This window comes from Pollicipes pollicipes, unplaced genomic scaffold (assembly GCF_011947565.3).
Source record: "Pollicipes pollicipes isolate AB1234 unplaced genomic scaffold, Ppol_2.1 Scaffold_4881;HRSCAF=5763_pilon_pilon_pilon, whole genome shotgun sequence".
In the NCBI taxonomy this organism is placed as follows: Eukaryota; Metazoa; Arthropoda; class Thecostraca; order Pollicipedomorpha; family Pollicipedidae; genus Pollicipes; species Pollicipes pollicipes.
In genome coordinates this window covers 23,316,467-23,337,731 of record NW_023596576.1, presented here as the reverse complement: position 1 = coordinate 23,337,731, position 21,265 = coordinate 23,316,467, and the positions used below count along the sequence as shown (strand labels likewise).

Sequence of the window (21,265 nt, the reverse complement as noted above, 5' to 3'; positions counted from 1 at the left end):
GCAATAGACATCAAATCAAAGTCCTCGTGACAGACCCTCAGCCACGACACTGAAGTCAGGTGGGCCCCCATCCGTGCGAGCGGGATGGTGGCCCAGTGTCGCAGCCGGCACCCATTCCCTCTAGGCCCAGGGCGAGCGGGATGGTGGCCAACGGTCGCAGCCGGCACCCATTCCCTCTGGGCCCAGGGCGAGCGGGATGGTGGCCAACGGTCGCAGCCGGCACCCATTCCCTCTGGGCCCAGGGCGACCGGGATGGTGGCCAACGGTCGCAGGCCGCACCCATTTCTCCCAGGCCCAGGGCGAGGCGCCCGCGGAGTCGCCGCCGTCCGCACGGCAGTCGCGGGCTCTCAGCGCAGCGAGCACAGCCTGGCCATCAGGAGTGGCGGGCGCGGTCACGGGCTCCCAGTGCAGCGAGCACAGTCTGGCCATCAGGAGTGGCGGGCGCGGTCACGGGTTCCCAGTGCAGCGAGCACAGTCTGGCCATCAGGAGTGGCGGGCGCGGTCACGGGCTCCCAGAACAGCGAGCACAGTCTGGCCATCAGGAGTGGCGGGCGCGGTCACGGGCTCCCAGAACAGCGAGCACAGTCTGGCCATCAGGAGCGGCGGGCGCGGTCACGGGTTCCCAGTGCAGCGAGCACAGTCTGGCCATCAGGAATGGCGGGCGCGGTCACGGGCTCCCAGTGCAGCGAGCACAGTCTGGCCATCAGGAGTGGCGGGCGCGGTCACGGGTTCCCAGTGCAGCGAGCACAGTCTGGCCATCAGGAGTGGCGGGCGCGGTCACGGGTTCCCAGTGCAGCGAGCACAGTCTGGCCATCAGGAGTGGCGGGCGCGGTCGCGGGTTCCCAGTGCAGCGAGCACAGTCTGGCCATCAGGAGTGGCGGGCGCGGTCACGGGCTCCCAGTGCAGCGAGCACAGTCTGGCCATCAGGAGTGGCGGGCGCGGTCACGGGCTCCCAGTGCAGCGAGCACAGCCTGGCCATCAGGAGTGGCGGGCGCGGTCACGGGCTCCCAGTGCAGCGAGCACAGCCTGGCCATCAGGAGTGGCGGGCGCGGTCACGACGCCGTCAGCTCGCGGAGCTCAATCTAAAAGAAATATCAAAATCTAGTTTCATTCAAATTCGCCGATTGGCAGCAAAAGCGGTTCACTTCACCGCGGAACTGGTGCACTGGCGGACCACGAGCTGCAGGAACATGCCGTTTGTGAACGGATAACACAAAAGTGTTACAGACAAACCTTGTCGAGCTCAACAGCCACACAGAGGTGAAAGGCCTTTGCAAATCATTTAACATCCTTCATACACGTCTTGAAACTCCAAGGACGCAGCACACAGAGCGTCACTTCCAATCGCTTACAAAGCCGCAGATCACACCTGGCAGGCAACCTGTCTGACGCGCCCCAACCTGCTGCGGTGCCCCTGGCGGCCGTGGCGAGTACTAGCCGGGCTGCGGGGCCAGGCTGTCGATGTGTCGCCGCTGCTGGTCGATGACCAACTGCTGCTGGGCCAGCTGCCGCTGCAGCCGGGCGATGGTGGCCGCCTGCCGGCGCGCCTGCGGTGCGGCGGGCGACTCCCGTCAGTGACCGGGCCGTGGAGGCGTGTTGGGACTCCAGGTGGCGAGGCCCCAGCACGGCTCCCGTCGCAGGATAAGGCCCATGGTGCCGGTCTTCAGCACGGGTAACGGCTCTACTGCTCTTATCACCCACCATATACGTCCATTGATGATATCGCCATCATTACCCGCATCCGACTGATGCGACAAAACTCTCTCCTAGCAGAACACGCGCGCCGAATCGCCGTCACCAAGAGGCCAAAACATCGTACAGTCACGCAGGGGCCTTGTGTGACGTCACAGTGTCAAATATCACGTGTCGCAGTGTCGGGCAGCCAGAGAGCACACTGCATGAGAATGGGCTCTCACCATCGCATGACCATACAATTAGCCGCCGGCATCAGCACATGCACTGCTGCCACGCCACATGTGATTGGACGCAACAGCGCCAGCCGACAGCGGCGGCTGGAGTCAGCGTCGGAGCCGTACCACGGCGTGCGGACCGGGCGCCGGGTCGGCCGAAGGCTGCGCCCGCGCCTCCGGAGCCGGGGCGGCGGCGGGCGGGGTCTTCCCCCCAGAGGCAGGGCCGGCCGGGTCACCACCGCTCAGCGCCGGCGTCAGACCTGCGCCAGAGGCCACAGTTAACGAACGCAGCCGCCGACTGATGTCCGGTGACAGGACGCTGCGAGCCAAGCGACGATCCGACTTTGATCCCGGGTGTGACGGAGAAGATGTGAGTGCCTGAGAAGGCGATAAGCTATCGTCCCAATAAAAAGAATAGACAATGCGTGACGGGAAAAAGCAGCAAAACCCTCAGCAAAGAAAAGTAAACATCCCAAATCGCTAGGCTGTCCAAGACATAACGGCACGATACAAAACTTATCACATCTGCTAGACATCTCCGGGTGTGTACGCACCATTCTGGGCCTTCCTGCGCGCCCAGTAGGTCTTGAGACCGTGAACGGGCGGGGTCCGGTCTCCGCGCGAGTCCTCCAGCTGGACCAGCACGGACATCATGGTCCGGTCACTGCAGCCTGCAGCAGGCGGATGTGTCGGCCACACACGGGCAGGGGTCGCTGCGTCCCGCAGCCGGACCCACGCCGATCGCGTGTCAAGCAACGGCGGAACATTCTCCGCGGCTCCCAGTCGCCGTCTCCGCCGTGGGGTCGCCTCGGCGACTTGACGGACGGATCTCGTGTCTCTCGTCGCCGCATGAGACCACAATTTCGTCAGCGCCACGGCCGAGTGTGAGCCGGCCGTCGACTCAGCAACCGTCTCGCCAGCGCGCACCGCTCACGCTTCACACCAGTGACGCGCCCAGCAGGCGCCGGCGGGACACCAGCCGCCCGCGGGGCCCAACAGCAGCGGCCCACTGTCAGAACACGCACGAACATCCTGGCCGGGCGAAGGGGGTGAGCTGCGCTCCTGCACGCCGCACCCGGTGCGGTGGACCCTCTCCCCTTGCCGCCCACCGAGGCGGAGTCACGCGGCCCGCCTCTGATGATGATGATGATGATTTGGACTTTGGGGCGCACGTTGGTCATATGGCGCCCATAACCTACTTTTTATCTAACAGTCGCCTGAAAAATCGGGGAGATAAGGTTTGGTTCGATATATGGCATGAAACTGTACGTCTTCAAGATAACTAAAAATGTGACCGTCATGTACTGAGCTGGAATCGTCTCCCAACATGCCACAGAGCGTTGGACGCAAGGACCCAGATCCAAATTGGCGCATACGTTCAAAGGCGAGGTGGGCACAATCTATCAAGACATGTCGTACGGTGTAACGATCCCCGCAGTGAGGACACCGCGGTTGGTCTTCCCCGCATAACAGGTATCGGTGAGTTGCGTATGTGTGGCCTATTCTCAGCCGGCAAAGCGTCACTTCCTTTTCCTTTTTTTTCTTTTTCCTCCCGCCTCACCCTGCGAGAGCTGGACGCCCACTGGTCCCAACCGGGGCTTTATCTCTCTCAGTTTATTGGCAGCATGCACATCCCAATTCGCTTGCCACTGCTTCGACATAAAGCCAGATACCACTGCATATAGGTCGTTAGCGGGGACTGTCATCGTAAGGGTGCCAAATGCGTGTGTGGCGCGCCTTGCTGCGGCATCAGCCGCTCCATTACCCGATATGCCAACGTGGCTTGGTATCCAGCAGAATACCACCTGCTTCCCGGATCGCGACAGTATAGTAAGAAGAGTTAAAATGTTCTGAACGATGAAATGTGATGAATCTAAACCTTGCAGTGCCATCAGGCTACTAAGAGAGTCCGATAAAACTAAGTGTTGGTCGTCACTGTCAACTTCAATGAAATGGAGTGCTTTAAGAATGACTACTAGCTCGGATGTGAAGACCGATGCGTGACCATGCAAAGCAAAAGACCGTGTAACAGGACCTTGAACAAAAGCACATCCAACACCGGCATCCGCTTTCGATCCGTCGGTGTAGGTCTTCTTGTGATCCGGGTACGACGCGATCAGCTCCAAAGACCTCAGCCGAAACTCATCCGGAGACAAACGCCCCTTCGCGAAATGGGAAAGTGAGACATCCACCGCTGGTGGGTAGAGCCTCCAAGGAGGGGTCTCAGAAATTTCCCAACGGATCAAATGCCGTGTGCGAATACCACATTCTTGTAAAAGTATGAACATCCTCACGCAGAAAGGTGCGATCCGATGTACTGTCCCCGTCAGAAACATACGTATTGTGCGGCGGGAGAAGACCCACTTGTATGATGGGTGATCGGGGAACTGTGCCAACTTACAGGCGTATCTCTTGCCTAATATCTTTCTCCTAGTGGACAAAGGGGGCCCGTGGGCCTTAACAAGGAGGACTCGCTGTCGGAGAGGTCCTGAATGCACCTGTTGCGATACGCAAGGCAGTATGATGTAGCGGCCCGCCTCTGCCTCCCACCGGCCCGACTGGAACGCGTCCAGCTGCGCCCTCTGCACAGCCCGCGGCGGCCCGCTGGCCGCACTCCTCACCAGTCACCAGGTGCACGAAGGCGAGGCAGTTGCGCTTGCCGGCAGCGCAGGGCGTCAGCATCTGTGCGAGCACGGTGCGGGCCGCCCGCTGGCCGCCGCCGGCCTCGCCCCGCCACCGGCTCACCAGCCTGGCGATACGGCACCGTTCGGTCAGCACAGCCGGCCCGACAAGGCCCGGCCGGCCGGGCATTGCCGTTCGCGAGCCCCGGAGAAACGTCCACACCACGGTCGGGTCACTGTGCTGCGCCTCTCACCGGTGACATTAAAATCTCCCAATAAGGAGGTAGTGGGAGGGCAGGAAACATCTTGGATGTCATCCATACGGCCAGGAGCAAAAGCGTTGCCGATAAATTTGGTTCAAAGTCCGTGGTATCCCACTCCTGTTTTCAATCTCCTACAAGCTAAGCGCACACTGTATCGCATATAAAACAACGCTGGAGGTAACACTCGAGGGACGTGTGGCGTTTGCTCCCCTGTCAAATGCACGCGAGCGGAACGTGTTTGGCAGCTGAGCACGACGGCAAGGAAGTATCCTGGTCCCAGACGCCACCGCGCTGCGGTCCCAAGGTCATGGCGGTCACCAAGCACGGTCGCACAAGGACGGCACCAAACTTTGCACTGTGACGAGGCCCGCGCTTATGTGAGAAACTACTGCTGATCAACCAAGCACAGAACCAGGATTGTATGTCCACCAGACGTCATTTCATTCAACACAAACAGAATGCCTCAACAAGAAAGCAGGACTTGAAAGCTCCAGCAAGCAAGGAAACGAGCTTAAACAGCGGGCGTCAACATATTCGCCACTTGGCTTACGAGGAATAGGTGTCGGCCATTCTGGTGCAGCCCTGAGAGCAGCAGGCGATGGCAGAGAGCTCGCTGATGGGCTTCAGGAGCACCTTGTGTCGCTTCTCATTTGTCTTCTGGATTCGATTTTGTCTGAAAAGCGGTAGGCATGCTCAATGCGCGTTACCACATGCTAGGCTTTACGAACGCATGTCGCGTTCGCCACATCACCACCAAACGTAAGTAAATATCATACCGCGCTGGTATCTGTCCAACGCGCAAAAACCAAAACTGGGGCAAAAAGGAGCTCAGATATCAATGAGACACGGCAAACATGGCTTAACCGTCAAAAAGCCGGTCCTCGACACAACTGATGAGGTGCCGGTGCCAAGAAACAAAAGCAGGTTCCATTGTCCTTAACCATCTTACGAAACCATTAACATATGACTAGTGAAACAGTATGATACATAATAGAGAAAAGACAGCAACCTGATCGTCACTGCATAACTTTGCCAGCCAAAATTAAAAATCCTTGGGCGCACAAATGGCCAGCAGAAGTCCGCCGCACTTGACGCCACGAAAACGCCTACCGGAGCCAGCCCGGCATTACAAATCGACATCACATCCAACCCTGCATGCTCACACCGAGGACCCCATGAGCCCCAACCGGAATGACTCCTGACATTCTTGGTGAGCCCACCCAGGGTACAGCCCGCCAATAAAACGAAATATCGACCATCGTATGGGCTACAACCGCCCCTTTCCAGGACACGCCAGGGCATGACAATAAACCCCAACCCAGCTCTCACGCGGGGTTATACTGCTAACTTGCATCCGCTCAGCACTTGACAACACCAAATGGAACAAAAAAGGTCAAAGGCCAACTGATGTAAGATCAAGCTGCTCTACGGGTGCTCCACAACAGAACTAGGCAAACAATCACGACGAACCCCCAGCAAGTCATTTCACCTCAATTCGTGCCAGCTGGAAGTAGTTGTATCTGTACCCCGGCAACCCGAGCCGTGTCACCGAGCAGTGCCGCTCACCTCCGTTTGGTCTCCCACACACACCCGCTGTCCCTTCAGCCTCACCACGCCGTCAGAGCCCCCTCCACCCTCGCCCCCACTCACCTGAGTGGGTCAATGCAGTGCCGCTCACCTCCGACTGGTCTCCCGCACACCCATGCTGTCCCTACAGCCTCACCGCGCCGTCAGAGCCCCCTCCACCCTCGCCCCCAGACTCACCTGAGCGGGTCAGTGCAGTGCCGCTCACCTCCGTCTGGTCTTCTGCACACCCATGCTGTCCCTACAGCCTCACCGCGCCGCCAGAACCCCCCTACACCCTCACCCCCAGAACCCCCCTTCCACCCTCGCCCCCAGACCCACCTGAGCGGGTCAGTGCAGTGCCGCTCACCTCCGTCTGGTCTCCCGCACACCCATGCTGTCCCTACAGTCTCACCGCGCCGCCAGAACCCCCCCCCCCCCCTCCCCCACTTTCGCATCCAGACCCACCTGAGCGGGTCAGTACGCAGCCGACGGTGCAGGAAGCAGTTGGAGTAGAGCAGCACGCGCTGGGCGGCCGTCTCGCAGAGAGAGAGCTCCTCCTTGAGCCGCAGCCGCTGCTGCAGCACCAGGCGCTCGTAGGCCGGGTTCTTGCGGTGGCCACCGCCCAGACCGGGCCGGGCGCCGGCCGCCGGCTCCGGCTCCGGCTGCAAGGCGCCCGACACCTGGCGGCGGACGAGAGCAGCGCCCTGCTCACTCGGTCACCAGTGCGGCGAGCTCGCCTCGGCTTTCGCCGTGTGATACAACGCAGGACGTGCTGAAAACGGAGCGAGATGGCTCACCTCGTCTACTCTGTCCAGGAATTTGAGCTTCCTGAGCTGTTCTGCCCTTTTCCTCAGATCCAACAGCACCCGGCCCCGCTGGAGGCAGTCGGCAAGCGCGTGGGAGTCGTGCTCTGAAAACCAACATTGGTTCAGTCACGTGCAGAAGTTCGCCGTGATGGAGTCTAGGAATGGCAGCCGGTGTTGGTCTTAACGCTGATTCAGACAAATTTTTAACCTCAACCAACCCGAACACATCTCATAATATCGCCATTGTCCTGACTTCGTCCGAAGCGCAAAATACTTAAGTGCTGCCATAATCGAGCCAGGTGGTACGCGCCGCTCAATGGGCCCCTGCTATGACCAAACCGTCTTTACAGCAAGACGATAGTTGCATATGAGGGAGGGGAGTATGTCGCTTTGTACATACTCGACCTTAGGACGATGTTTTTCAAGACTACAATGTCACTGCCCGTCACACCTACTTTTCCCTACATGTCGGGAAATACAGACGTTTTGCACCAGCTTCTAACCCACGCGGAGTCGACCTCGAGCAAGCCCCCGCATTACTGTATTCTGGGTAGCGATGCTGTGACGTCATCATGGGATCAAGTCATATGCCACCAACGCTATGGCGGCGTGAAAACGCCGTTCTTTGCGGCTTGGTTTAAATATCAATATCAAAAATCAATATTTCCATAACCAATTTTTTTTGGACCAAGCACACTCAATGAACATTTTCAGCTGGAGAATGGCATTGGTTTACACCAGAGCTACAAAATTATTGCTGAAACGTACTTCCAGCCTGCCCCCGACGGACAGATGGGGTTACTCATTCACCAGTGATTTATGTCGAAGAACTCTAGCCGGCAGTGCTTACAAACAGTCTGTGTAAAAGTGTACAACATGCAACAACATAGGACGGAAATGAGATACGACGGGGAAGACGGGCTCGCAGCACCCTGGGACGCGCATCGAGAAATTGGAACACATCCTGTAGCTTTAGTGGGAGCGCTGCTAGGGTGGATGCAGGGTTGGCCTGCCCTTATGGGGACAGTGAGTGGTGAACCCCGGGAGCTTAAATACAGCGCGCGCCATTTCAGTTCAAGATAGTATAATTTTCCTGTAAAATGTACCGATTTCTGGCAAGTTTTGCATTTCTGTCGGTCAAAGAATGAAGGCCCATATCTCAGCTTCGAAATAGTCTGATAGAGATATTGTAGGGCGGTGGGCGTATTACTCTTTACGCACCACTTTTATCTAACTCATTCAACATTACAAATCTGCAAGTTAACCAACACCTAGGAGGATCATAACACAGCAGCAGCAAAATTCTTGGCACCAACCCTCCGCACATTACCTTATTTTCACATTTTACTGCATATAGGTACTGCAATACGAAGATAGTTGCACAATCCTTGCAAATTAATTAATTTAATGTAAACATTACATATATCTATTTATTTACATCTAAATATGCCTTTTACAAAACTGCATTACGGATAAAGATTCACCCGCGTTGGCCCCGACGAATATGGCGCAGGTGCTGTAACTAAAAAACTCGGTTAAGTCGGGTTTAATTTTGGAATCAAATCCCAATCTTAATTTGCGTGGAGCAGGGTTGCCATACAGTTCAATGCCGAAACCTCCGTTTTTAATCACGTGGCTAGTATCTAACAACCTTTTCGTAGCATCAAAAAAAAAAACAACAACAAAGCACTGTGGTCTACCAAACTTTAGTCCCATGGTAACGTCACGTCTGCGTAGCCTTCTCTAGTACCCTTGACTTCCAGCCAACGACATGATGATGGTGATGATGGTTTAGGCGTTGGGTACGCCGACTACAATGGCCATATGGCGCCCATAACTCATTTGTTAACACATCCATGAAAAAATCGAGGAAACAAGGCTTATTTCGATATATGGTATGGAATTGTACACATTCAAGGAAATTTAAAACATGACCGTCATTTGCCAAACTCGAATCGGCTGCCAAGACGTCAGAGAGCATTGGGCGCACCGACCCTGGCCCAGAATAGCGGATGCGTTCCAAAGTGAGGTGGGCACAAATGTGGCACCCGCTACCGAAACACGAAAGCGGTATTCTAACGAACCCAATGCCACGTAAGGAAGGCTGCAAGATCATCCAAGTTAGTGCAGCCGCTGCCGAGCAGCCGCCGTCGCCGTCGCCGTCGCCGTCGCCGTCGCCGCCGCCGCCGCCGCCGCCGACCCACCGTTGCCGAGCACGTAGCGCTGTATGCAGGCGCACGGCTTCTTGCGGATGACGGGGCAGAAGAGCTGGGCGGCCAGCGGGTCGTCCAGGTGCTGGCGCATTAGGCTGGCGAATTCGTCAAACTCGGCCTCCAGCAGACGGCGCTCTTTGGCGGACGGGGCCGGCTGGAGGCACAGCAGCCACAAGCGAGTCGGCGGGCGCAGGAGAAAGCGGCCGAGAGTGGCGCCACGGGACTCTCGCGCCGAGTTCCCGTCATTCAGCGCACACTAAGAACACAGCAGAGAGGGTGAACGTCTGCCTACCGAGACTTAACGCCGACGCAGATCAAAGCCGTCAGCCCGTTCACAAAGGTCATGTGGGGTCACAACACGGCCCGCCAACGAATGCAAAGCTAAACAAGCCAACAAACAACAAGTCAGCCATCCAAACACTGCAGTTTCAGGGGAGGGGGTTCAGCGGCGAGCGTCGACGAGCGGCAGCCACCAGCTCACCCGTGCGCCCTGGCCGCGCTGGCAGAACTTGTCCAGCTTCTGCTTGAGCACGCAGTCGGCGCAGCTGTGCCGCACGGAGCGGTTGGCGCGGTCCACGGTGCGACTGAGGCGGGCGACCGGCGGCGCGGCGCCGCACTCCCAGCACCGGTGCCGGCGCCGACGCCGTATGCCCGTCCCTGCCGACGGCGCCGCGGCAGGTCAAGCCACGACCCACGGTCACGAGCGGCAGCGGGAGACCGCGCGCCGGAGGGAAGACACCTCGGCGAGGCCGTTGGGGCTGTCATATAGCCCGCTGAGCCTTCCCTAAGCGCTAAGCGTTACGTCCATTGCGAATCGACTGAATGAACGTGGCGCCGTGCGGCAGGACGCTGTCCCAAGACTGGCGTCAGGACGGCGCCGCGTCGCCCACCGGGCTCCGCTGGCCGGCACCACTCACCGGCTCCCGCCGTCTCCAGTTCGGCGGCCGGCGTGTACGGCACGCGTGGCTTCGGCGTTCGTTTGGGCCGGTCCATGACCTTGAAAATAAAGTTCACTCCGGTCAACAATGCTTGTTTCATTGGCACTGGGGTGGGGAGGGTAAGGGGACGAGGTGGCGGACCGGCTCGCTTTGTGCTGGCGATGTATTTGACAGAGAGCACTTAAATTTGCATCAGTGCAACTTACGTCATCAGCTATTTGCCCCCATGCTTTCACCAATCCGTTTGCGACACCTTTGTTTGCATCAATCAATGTCTTACCATTCGTTAGTACGCCGACAGTCCAATGTGAACGCACTACGATTTATATCCAGCAGTCTCATACGTTTCTGCGCTGGATGAGAACTGGCACCCCAACCATCGCTGCCGCAAAAAGACTAGCTCAACCAAGGTGATGCCAGCACAAACACGCAACAATAATTCGTCGCCTTTTCTGAAGACACTTCACCTAGGCTAGCATAACCCAAACACATCGAGGCTCTCAAACAATTTCTGTCGGGCTACGCCACGGCCCCAAATTTTGCTTTCGTTGGCGGCGTGTTGCCCAATTGGCGTTCGCCCACAAGAACGTACGCAGCCATGAGTTCGGGTCTGGCTTCAGTCCGTGTGCATTTTACAAAGTTAAGGAGCATGGCAGTTACATAATGCGTTAAAAAATACCCTCCAGAAAAAAATCGGTTCACTGCTTTTGCTTATATGTACCTACGGCTGCGAGACATCAGAGATCATACATCGTTCACCACCGTAGCGCAAATCTCACGTCGGGGCCCTGAGCTAATTTCACCAATAACAGGCACACGCATGCGAGTTCAAAAGTTTTTACACAAATGCAATGCGAATTACTGTTGGCCACGCCATCCTACTGTTTGCTTTATTTTTTTCATTTTTCTTTTGCTCTGATACAAATGACGAGGATTAACTTTAGTGAAAGAGGGGTCAGCTTCCTTGTACCAAACGAAGTGACTCGCCCTTTCCTTCGCGAGGGGCACATACCTTTCGATGCGATTGCAGTCCTACGTGCTCCCTTTCCAAACTTACTGCGCAACAACAGTGAGGATCAGCGTCAGTGCCCTCGATCGGGAACATGACCTCTGCACATTCATAAGGATACGCAACAAACATACCATGAACATATCTGCTGTGCAAAATACAAACCGGTATTACTGGCACGCCTACCTGTGAACTATTGACCCGCATTACCCCAATACCCATATAACCTTCCTAATGAGGTATTTCCGTTGTCGCCAAAAGCGCATATCCTGAGGAGAAGTACCATGATAATAGGCCACGAGCTAAAATTGGAGAACAGAACAACGAACGTCGAGAACACGGCAAAAACGGCACAAATAACAGCACATGGGTAGTCATCAGAACAGGCAACATCTTTCCACCGGTACACAAGTGGAGTGAAACAATTGACAAACGATCCAAATAATGTGACAACGAAATATTTGCCGATCCTTTAGCTGACCGCAAGTCTTAAACTGCAGCTATGACAGAGATACGGGCCCTGACACGCAATCTTGCTCTGCTGGTGTTGTTGGTGTTTGTGCCGACGAGTTTACAACAACCTGGATCCGGCAGCTCGACCGCAGGACCAGTCGACGGAGGCACTACGGCGGCCACAGTCCCCAAGGTTAGGTGGTCCAGTCGGCCGAGACACAGACACCCGATAGTTCACGGTCATGACGACGACCACGACATGCCTGAGCACGGTCACCACCGAGACCACACGAACGACTTGCATAAGCACGTGGAGCACGTCAAGATACCTGGAGATCACGACGCTGCGCATCACACGCCTTGGAAGATCACAGGCCCCGGTTACGATATTCGAGACCAGCCTCACGGTCGCGTTATAGGGGAGCCGATCCATGCCGAACTGATCGCCTACTCGGACTTCATCGAAGCCATCGACGAGAAGAACGGAGAAGTGATCGCCGCCATTTTCATCAAGGTGAAGTGGCAGGACAGTCGTCTCAGGCCACTGAATGATATTCTTAAGGAGACAGCAGGTTTTTCAAGGGACAAGCTTTCTCTCCCCGGCGAGATGAAGGAGAAGATCTGGGTGCCCGACCTGTACCTGCCGATGGCGAGAAAGGTATCCGTGCCCACCATTCACCAGCCCGCCGAGGCCATAATCCTCAAGCAGAACTACTCCGTCGAGTACTCCGCATTCTTCGTCATCGCCTTCAAATGCACAATGACCTATAAAAACTACCCCATGGACGAGCAGGACTGCAACTTGGATATCATGAGCTACACGCACAACAACAAACAGCTGAGACTGAACTGGGGTCCCATCGGATTGGAGGGAGCGCGGGAGATACGCACGAAACACTTCGTCGTGGCCGTTCTCCGCCCGAAGGGGAGCAGTCACTTCGTACAGCCAAATCAGGACGGTCCAAAGGACGTTCTCCGGATCAAATTCTACCTCAAGCGCCACATAACCTTTCACCTGATCCAGACGTACGTGCCGTCCATCATGCTGGTCATCGTCGGCTGGCTGTCGCTGCTGGTGCCGCTCGACTTTGCGTACGGCCGCATGGTGCTGTCCGTCACCACGCTGCTGGTGCTGGTGTCCATCTTCGTCACCACCAGCCAGACAACACCCGGCGTCAACGAGGTACACGTCCGCCCGCCCCGGAGGGTGCACAGAGCTGCTTTCTTCGCAGCGGCGTCGCGCGAATCTTGTGCGCTTGAAAATGTCGTCCACGGGCCAACCGCTTATCCGGCGGGGTTCTCACCAGCAATTGGCCGGTGTTTCAGGTGAAGGCGCTGGACGTGTGGCTCTTCATGTGCATATTCTTCGTGTTCTCCGCCATCGTGGACTGCATCGTGGACCTACGCTTCCTATCGATGGTGGAGAAGGAGTCGCAGATCGCCGGCGAGGAGGGCACCCAGCTGGACGACGTGGCGCCGGTGGTGGACGAACGGCTGCGCGCCAGCCAGGGCAGCCGCGGCGCCGTGGCCGCCGCCTCCAACACCTATCGCTCCTACAGCGTCGTCTTCCACGGCAACAACACCCCATTCCAGGTCAGTGGGCGGCACTGTTCGGCTTGGCGGCAATGCTCTGCTTAAGCGAGGACGGGGAGAGCCGGGAAGGGGCCTTGCTTTACCAAATGTGCGTGCGTGTGTGCGTGCGTGTGTGCGCGTGGGGCCAAGCCAGCCCCACGAAAATAACTACAGCTCCCGCCATTTCCACGTCGAGTTCCATTCCTCCGCAAACTCAGCCCGCTTCCCATTCGAATTCAGGCTACGGACGGCAAAGCGAGCGAGCCGCCGCCCCTCCAACTGAATACCAAAGTGTAACCAAGACGAGGACACTCCAAGATACTCGATACTCCTTAACGGAGTTGGGGAGCTGTGCACTACGAGGAAAGTGCTGCTGCACGTTATATTTGGTCCAATGCCGAATTCAAAATGTCACGAGTATGCTATTAAGGGGTGCCCGACTTGCGGTAAACATGGCTCTGTAGCCTTTCTCGCCACTAGGAAAAGTGCTGAACCAGCAACGTTTGCAGTCTGCGCTGCTTTTGTGTGACATTTGTCATGCAATGGAGGGCTTATGTCATCAAACACAATACCTAAGCAATGTGCTGTCAGTGCATTCCTAGAACATACATTCTTTCATCAAACCCATTGTGGCCAGTGCCATTAAACCTATATGCATGTTGCCAGTTTGGCACATGCCACTGCAGATCGCGTGAAGGTCGGCATAACACCAAGGGCGAGTGCATGCAACACATAACACATCGAGAGCGAGAGCATGTAACACATAAAATTCCTCGCATGCAAGCGCGTTAACGAGGATATGACACGGCACAAGCGTATGACAACAAAGTTCCTTTCGACGCCAGTGCCCCCCATCTGCACCCAGCACATCTCAGCAGTCCGAGCATACCAAGCCCACGCGACGCGAATGACCCTAGATAACTGACAAGAAATGTAACACAGCCCGCTTATCAGCTCTTCCTGCCAGAAACCGTTTCGCGCCTGCTCACGAAGTAACTCAGTCCCAGCAAGAAGGATCCAGAGTTCTAAGCCGGCAGGCTCAGTCAAGCTCGGCCTGAAAGTTATAACGATCCAGCAACGAAATCTATGGACTGAGCGACGAAAGAAACAGAGACCGTGTGTAATAATCAGAGCTGAGAAACATCCGTCCATTTCACCTGCCCTTTAAACAGCACACATTATGCACCAACACCACTTCTACCGTTTCCAGGCGGACAAAGAGGTACTAATTGCGACGCCTGCAGTGCTCAAGTGGCTCCGCCTGGCCGTCTACCTGGAGCGGGGTATGACGGTGGTGTACCCCACCCTCTTCGCTCTGTTCATGGCCGTCTACTGGTCCGTCTACCTGACTGCCAGCAACAGAAAGGCGATGTTGGAGGCTGAGGAAGACTGACTGCTACCAACTTGTCTTGTCAACTGCAGAGAACCAAACTGTGTCGGTAGCAGCACCAATATTAGTGGGAATAGCGAAATGGCTTGACTTGAGAATAACTGAATATGATGGCTGTGCCGTTTTATGTCCCCCCGCAACTTGTCCTTCAACAGTTTCAGCTATTAACACTGCAGTCTTACTCTGCAAACTACGCTGGTGTTACTGAATTGTGGTTTTGTCAATAAAACGATGTTTCTTTAAATGGTCTTTCAGCCAACTTGCAGGAGCTTTTAATGGTCTCTCAGCTAACAGCCCACCTCCTTGCAGGGCCTTTCAGCCAATGACGAGACATCCTTGCATGAGATGCGAAACAAAGAAATACATGTGATGAACTCTGAAAAGTACAGGCATTCATCAGGCATGCACACGGGCTACCCCCGAGAGGAAGACGGTAACAAGTATATCCCCCATGGGCTTTTTTAGGCACTATGCTATTCAAAGTGCTCTTTGTAACTTTGTTTATGCCTGGTGAGTAAGGAGGGGGACGCCCCTGACCTAGGGATGAAATCCTTCTTGACTGGGCATAAATGGCCTGTTCGATGTTTGTGTGTGGTTTGAAACAGATGTAGCCATTTCAATATGATTCACTGCAATTCACAATGCCCCTTTTAAGGCTTCAAATCAGCTAGCTTTTGGGTCCGGGTACACTTTCCTACCTAACGTTACAAAAAATTATTGTACACCATTTGTGGTGTTTAAGGCAGGACATATCGTAAATAATTAAAAAAACAGGTAGATTCATGCTCCTACCTTCAAATTTTTATAATTACGATGGCGAGCTCCTGAGCGCCGCACACTCACAGCACCCCCGCGACACCGGCGCCATTACTGCCCGCCGTCACAAGTCCATGATGGCAAATATCACATTTGCCAGAAATATTGACAATGTCTTGATGACTGCTTCAGTGCCCTCAGCGACTGAATCGCTTCTGACAATGTATTTGGCTTAGTATGTGCTTTCTTGAATGCAGACAATCTATCCTGCTTGGGTGTCCTTGACTTAACTTTGATAGCTGCATCAGCTCAGGAAGGCTGACATTTCAAATTGTCAGTGAAGTTGATGTAGAGTGCTATCTGTGCAGTCCTTGAACTTGATGAAGCTGGTGGAGGAGCACATGCTGCTGAAGCTGCTGGAGGTGGATGCACAACTGTTCATGACGGGGCCTAATCTGTGGACGATTTTTGGCCTATTGCATTCCACTCAAATACAAAACTGAAGCCAACAGTGAAGTGTGGAATATTGTTCTGCACCTCCAGCTGAAGAGCTGAGATGAAATTTCAGATACACAGTTCATGACATCAATATGCTGAGATAAAAGCTTGATTTTTACAACATGGATGCATCAATGACTGGGTTCAGGAATGATGTTCTCCTTTCACCATGTTCATGCCCTACCTGAGATCCAAAAAGCTCATTTTTTTGCATGCATGCATCCATGATTGCGGTTTGGAAATGACCCTGCTCTCCTGTTACCCATGTTTATGCTACTAGCGTGCGCCACACAGACTAGCATACTAGCATATATCATGTGCCTGTCCTCTCGTACCAAGAGGCAGGTCTTCCCTCAAGTATGTAAAAGGAAAGGTGTACTACTTGGAGACCACCAACATTACACACACTGGTGATCCGAGTTACACGGCTACTGAGCAGACAGGGAAGTAGACGCAAAGGAGAAGCCCAGAGAACAGCACAGTTTATCATGAGCTCGCTCCAGCATGGTGACTGCATCAAAGGTCCGACCTTACCTTGCCTAACCGGAAGGACTTCAAAAATTCCTCTGGCTTCCTCAAACGCGAATGACAATCATCTGCACGATAATATACGTACGCACGGCATGGCAACGCCAAAAGCGTGTAAACAAAACAGAGGTAAGTGCTCAGGCAGGACAAATACGACGTGACGTAGACCGGTGATGAAACTTTGCAGCAAAGGTTCTACAACGGTTGATAGATGGCAGCGTAATCAAGTTCCGACGCTTGAGAGTTCAGCACGTTCGTCATGTTTCCATGGTTGCAGATACGTAAACAAAAAACGAGAATGCCGCAGGAGACAGGCTGAGAGCGCCGTTGGTGGGTGTGTGGTTGCATCGCCATTATTCAGGTTTGTTTCACATATCGGTCGGTTTGGTTGCTGTATCGGCTACACCTGCGTAGTAATAAGGCCGTTTGAGAGGGTATGCCAGCTGTAGCTATCGTTGAAGGACGGAGCTGGGGTGGTGTATTTTCACACCAGTAGTAATGTGTACCATGCGTGCTTAGAAGGCGACACTCGCTGTTTTTACCTTTCCTTACCTTACCTTTTGGTGATCGGGAATTATAAAAGGCCACTAGGCCTGTGGGTCCCCTTCTTGAATCAGGATATGCAGGCACACTCGGGTAGATCTATCGATCTTCGTAAATAAGCTTTGTTTGGGGGGAGGGGCAGAGCATATTGATGGGCCGCATTCCTTTCCCCTCTGTTACCAAATGTCTACATGTATCAGTAGGCATGTGAACATTTGTCGACAATCCACAAATAGGATTTGTTATATTAACATTTTTACGCCAAAAATATATGTTCTCCGCCTTGCAAGACATTTTGAGTTCGTCCCAAGGTGCCCAACTGAAACGTGTGCAACTTGGGTCCGGGTTATGCACTGCTCGAGTTTGCACCGAGTTATGCACTGCTCGAGTTTGCACCGAATTATGCACTGCTCGAGATTGCACCGAGTTATGCACTGCTCGAGTTTGCACCGAGTTATGCACTGCTCGAGTTTGCACCGAGTTATGCACCAAGTTTTGCTCCCCTCCCCCCCCCCCCATTGTGAAGCTCTGCATATGGCCCTGTTTGAGACCGATATTTGAAAGGGAAAAACGTCCACCAGAGATCCTGTGCCCCTCACGAATTGTGTCAGCATCGGAGTCGATGTGTGTTTTTTCGCCAAATGTTTTTCGTGCCAAGCCTACATTGGAGAGATACGACGTTGCGCCCATGGGCGCTCGTCGGTTTGCAATTAATTGCGTTGATATTTAGTCTTCAAGCCTGCCAGTACGCCTGTAGGCAGGTGGCGTACGAAAAGGAACAGTGGCTTTTAAAGAGGGAGACTGAACATCGCCACCAAGGATCCTGAGATATTAAAGGTTATTGGGTGTTATCAGGGCCTTGGAACGACCGGGAAGCTGCAACCATTCATCGTCACCTCGGGCCGTGATACGTTATGAGGGCCGGAGACCGTTCAGATATCATTGAGACGGCAGTCACGTTTGTTTCGACGGTTTTTGCCAGGAGATGGTGAACAAACACGATCTTGCCGCTTTATTTGTATGCATCGTGATCCCTCTGCGCGCGCCGTTTTCTTCGTCCACGTGAGGGGCGCGAAGACAGCTATGCACCTGCAGTCCTGGGTGCCTCAGTCAATATTGCCGATCCGGATTTGTGCGAAGTGGTGCCACTGAGTGTTTTACATGGTGCCATCTATTCGTCGTGTAAGCTGTACCTTGTGCTCTGACGTGGAAGGATGATCAGTTGTCATGTCTGGTTGGCAGCGTCGTGCCCCTCCCCCCCCCCCCCCCCGACATCGGTGTCTATGGCATGCATGATCCTTGATACGGCCTCTCGTTTGCCAATCGTCTCACAGTCCAGTGCGGTCCTTCGCTTCCCTGTCTTGGTCATGCCGTCTCTTTCCGTCGTGTGACAAGTCTCTGACCCGCCGCCAGATAAGATGAGTAACGCCGGCAGACGGTGGAGCATCAACATCCTCACCGAGACGATCTTCCCGGGAATCGACTTCGACACGCTGCCGACTAACCGTGTGCCCCGGCCTCCCTTCGGGCACGAGCTAGTGGCATACCTCCCGCTCCAGATGTGCCTCTACTTCAACATCCTTTTCGTGCCGTGCTGGAGCGCCGTGCTCGTTGTCGCCTTCAACACCAAGTTCGACCGCATGGACTTTCTCAACCGCTACATCTACCTGACGGTGTTGGTGGGCGCGCTGTTGATGGAGGCGGCCCGCCTGTACGTCGGCTACGTCGGCAGTCTGCGGGAGGACGTGCCCGACCTGGCCGGCTTCTGGCTCATTACTCTCCTCCTGGCCTGTCCGCTGCACAGCATCCTGCTGCTGAACACGGCGGCGCTGCGGCTGGCGCCGGAGATGGCCGTGGCCGGGCCGCAGGTGCTGTTCGTGCTGGTCGAGCTGGCGCTGGGCTACGTGGCCGTCCGCCAACTGGCCCGGCACCAAGTCAGCAAGTTCCACGCTGCGAACGCGGCCCGGGTCGAGCTGCAGCAGGCGTAGCACCGACTGCGGTGTGTGTCTGCCGGTGGGATGGCGGCTGGGAAGGCCCCGTCGACGACCTTGTGTTTTGTCTGATATGAATGATGTGTTGGTTGGGCTGGCGTTGTTCGAGCGCCCATCAGTCGTGGCGCTCCGCGGTGCGCTTGATGTGTGGAGGGAAGCTGCTCCCATTTACTCTGACTTTCAGACATCAAACCTGGGAGTCCCGCTCTAAGTAGCATCTTTGTAAGGCTCTGTGAGGTTAAGATGTTTTGAGGGCTTCGCGCGAATTTCCGCAACATAGCTTCAGACCAGCTCGCGTGCATTTCGCATTTGAGTGACCACGATGGCGTTCCTCAAGTTTAACCATGCCCTTGCTATGTCAACAACGTGTGGTACTTCGTTGGGTCTTGGTCATGGCGGTAACATCTGAATATCCGCAGTAGTTTCTGCAGGATACGAGAAGTGTCATTGCCGGATGATCGTTTTGTAAATGTCGCCGTCTGCCAGACCGGGCGCAGGCGAAAGCCCCTCAAACTGTACATGGGGCTCAGCAGGCAATAGTAATGTGAAATTTCCTATCGGCTTGCAAAGGTAGCACCCGTCCCAAGAAAGTGTGTGGTCTGTTTTTAGGACCACCAAACCAGCTCAATGATTCTGCACGTGGGCCCGTCCTGTTCTGAGAAGTTTCTGGCCATCGGTCTCCGATAATATCCGCGGGTGTTTGCCGCCTTTCGTAGCTGAATTCTGTTGACTGAAATCGAGAATGATAGCTTTCTAAATTAAGCGCGATGAGGGTCAAATATTTAACGGTACGTGCGGCGCAAATTAGGCGCGTGCACTCCGCTCTTACTTCCTCACACATCGGAAGGGATCATTGCAGGCGTAAGCCTTAACGGAGGAAGCTGCAGGAGGCTTAGGAAGTCAAACCGCATTCTCAGAAACCTGCGGGAAACTGGCCGGCGCGAAGGTCGCCAGAGCCTCCTCATACGCTCGCGGTTGCACGACGCCTCAGCGGCGGCCGTGCAGTAGGTGTTGTGTCTTGCTGCGGGCTTAGCCCCCAATTGAGTAATCGGCCCGGCTTCGTCCCCGGCTGTGAGCGATGAATAGGCTGCTGCGCCACCCTGACCATGGGAGTTAGAAGTGACGCATAATTTTCCGGGAATAAACTATGTTGTGCATAACTAAGTTTTTCTAAGCCCACCGGATCTCTCGCCGCAAAGAATAGGTGTAAGCTACAGCGACGAAAGATGAACAGGGTTACTGAAACACAGAACGCCAGGCGGTATCTCGCTTTAATCCTGCAGCTAAAACGACAGCGAGCAAGTGTAGATCGACGTTCATGCTTGATGAGGACCGAGTTAGCTATGACGGATGTGTGTTGCAGCAAACAGCTTTTTTGTTTTAAACACGTATCCTCCGATTGGTTGCAATATGATAGCTAGCGAACGAGCGAGCCCAAACTATTTCACCATGGAAGCTTACGCAATAGTATGACCTCGACATGGTCCCGGAATTAGCTGATGGCTAGCACGCTGCTTTGAACCGTTTGAGTATCAAAGCAGCGTGCTAACCATCGTGCGTGCTAACCACAATATCATCATATGACTAAGCTCTCAAGACCGACAGCAACGCCGTCCTCTCATTCCCCCACCAAAACAGGGCACAGCGGACACCGGAGTCTTAATCGTCCAGAAATACACGTAGGCCACTGGGCACTCCAGTCGGATACGCTCTGAAAGAGCATGACCAAAAGCGCTCGGCCGTCGCGGTGCCATGACTGGGCTCGGCTCAATGGTGAAGGATTCTCTTCCGGACGATGGTTCACTGCTTATGTGGGAAAATAAAACCACTTGAGCTTATCAGCGTGTATCGGCAGCTGTCCAAGGGGGAGATGCATCGAATGGAACTTGATGGCCGCTACGTACGCCTATCTACGCTTATCACCACCACAGAGTTCGAGCGTCATGACAGGTGGCAGTATTTTTATCCTCATAACGTACACTGCTTGTTAATGTCAATCACGATACGGAAAAATCCAACCAGTCTCTGGGAATTTAATTGGATCGTAAAAGATCAGAGCCGTCCGCTTTGTTATAAAAATAGCCAAGACCGCACTTCCTGATCTGCAATTCACTCTAGGCTTTCGGAGGCACAGACGCATCACAGTTGTAACAGTCTTTAACAAACCAGAGCTCTATCTTATGAGGCATATAGAGACCTCAGCAAGGG

The 21,265-nt window shown here is 54.7% G+C and overlaps 3 protein-coding genes across 3 annotated transcripts; 2 read left to right on the top strand and 1 right to left on the bottom strand.

Annotated features, from left to right (window-relative positions):
* Nucleotides 1-1,947: 1,947 nt before the first annotated feature.
* Nucleotides 1,948-16,653, bottom strand: LOC119100131 (uncharacterized). Its single transcript, XM_037223242.1, has 11 exons — nucleotides 16,530-16,653; nucleotides 10,297-10,374; nucleotides 9,861-10,036; nucleotides 9,371-9,533; nucleotides 7,158-7,270; nucleotides 6,826-7,040; nucleotides 5,345-5,467; nucleotides 4,532-4,659; nucleotides 2,465-2,581; nucleotides 2,100-2,170; nucleotides 1,948-1,959 (listed from the first exon to the last, which is right to left on the bottom strand). Exons 2-11 carry the CDS (start codon nucleotides 10,370-10,372, stop codon nucleotides 1,948-1,950), a joined length of 1,194 nt encoding a protein of 397 aa, XP_037079137.1. The 5' UTR covers nucleotides 10,373-10,374; nucleotides 16,530-16,653.
* LOC119101852 (glycine receptor subunit alpha-4) lies at nucleotides 10,302-15,498 on the top strand. The gene is made up of 3 exons (XM_037225274.1): nucleotides 10,302-12,962; nucleotides 13,106-13,372; nucleotides 14,562-15,498. Exons 1-3 carry the CDS (start codon nucleotides 11,829-11,831, stop codon nucleotides 14,742-14,744), a joined length of 1,584 nt encoding a protein of 527 aa, XP_037081169.1. The 5' UTR covers nucleotides 10,302-11,828; the 3' UTR covers nucleotides 14,745-15,498.
* Nucleotides 16,654-16,815: 162 nt separating the features above from the next.
* Nucleotides 16,816-20,286, top strand: LOC119101853 (transmembrane protein 17B). Its single transcript, XM_037225275.1, has 2 exons — nucleotides 16,816-16,884; nucleotides 18,480-20,286. The coding sequence occupies exon 2, from the start codon at nucleotides 18,485-18,487 to the stop codon at nucleotides 19,052-19,054; it is 570 nt and encodes a 189-aa protein (XP_037081170.1). The 5' UTR covers nucleotides 16,816-16,884; nucleotides 18,480-18,484; the 3' UTR covers nucleotides 19,055-20,286.
* Nucleotides 20,287-21,265: the final 979 nt, after the last annotated feature.

Coding starts and splice junctions, on each gene's coding strand:
- LOC119100131 (XM_037223242.1), bottom strand. CDS start 10,372: ATGGACCGGCCCAAACGAACGCCGAAGCCACGCGTGCCGTACACGCCG. Junction 10,037..10,296: donor ACTGGAGACGGCGGGAGCCG/GTGAGTGGTGCC, acceptor CGCCGTCGGCAG/GGACGGGCATACGGCGTCGG. Junction 5,468..6,825: donor CTGCGTACTGACCCGCTCAG/GTGGGTCTGGAT, acceptor ACCGCTTTTCAG/ACAAAATCGAATCCAGAAGA.
- LOC119101852 (XM_037225274.1), top strand. CDS start 11,829: ATGACAGAGATACGGGCCCTGACACGCAATCTTGCTCTGCTGGTGTTG. Junction 12,963..13,105: donor CAACACCCGGCGTCAACGAG/GTACACGTCCGC, acceptor CCGGTGTTTCAG/GTGAAGGCGCTGGACGTGTG. Junction 13,373..14,561: donor GCAACAACACCCCATTCCAG/GTCAGTGGGCGG, acceptor TACCGTTTCCAG/GCGGACAAAGAGGTACTAAT.
- LOC119101853 (XM_037225275.1), top strand. CDS start 18,485: ATGAGTAACGCCGGCAGACGGTGGAGCATCAACATCCTCACCGAGACG.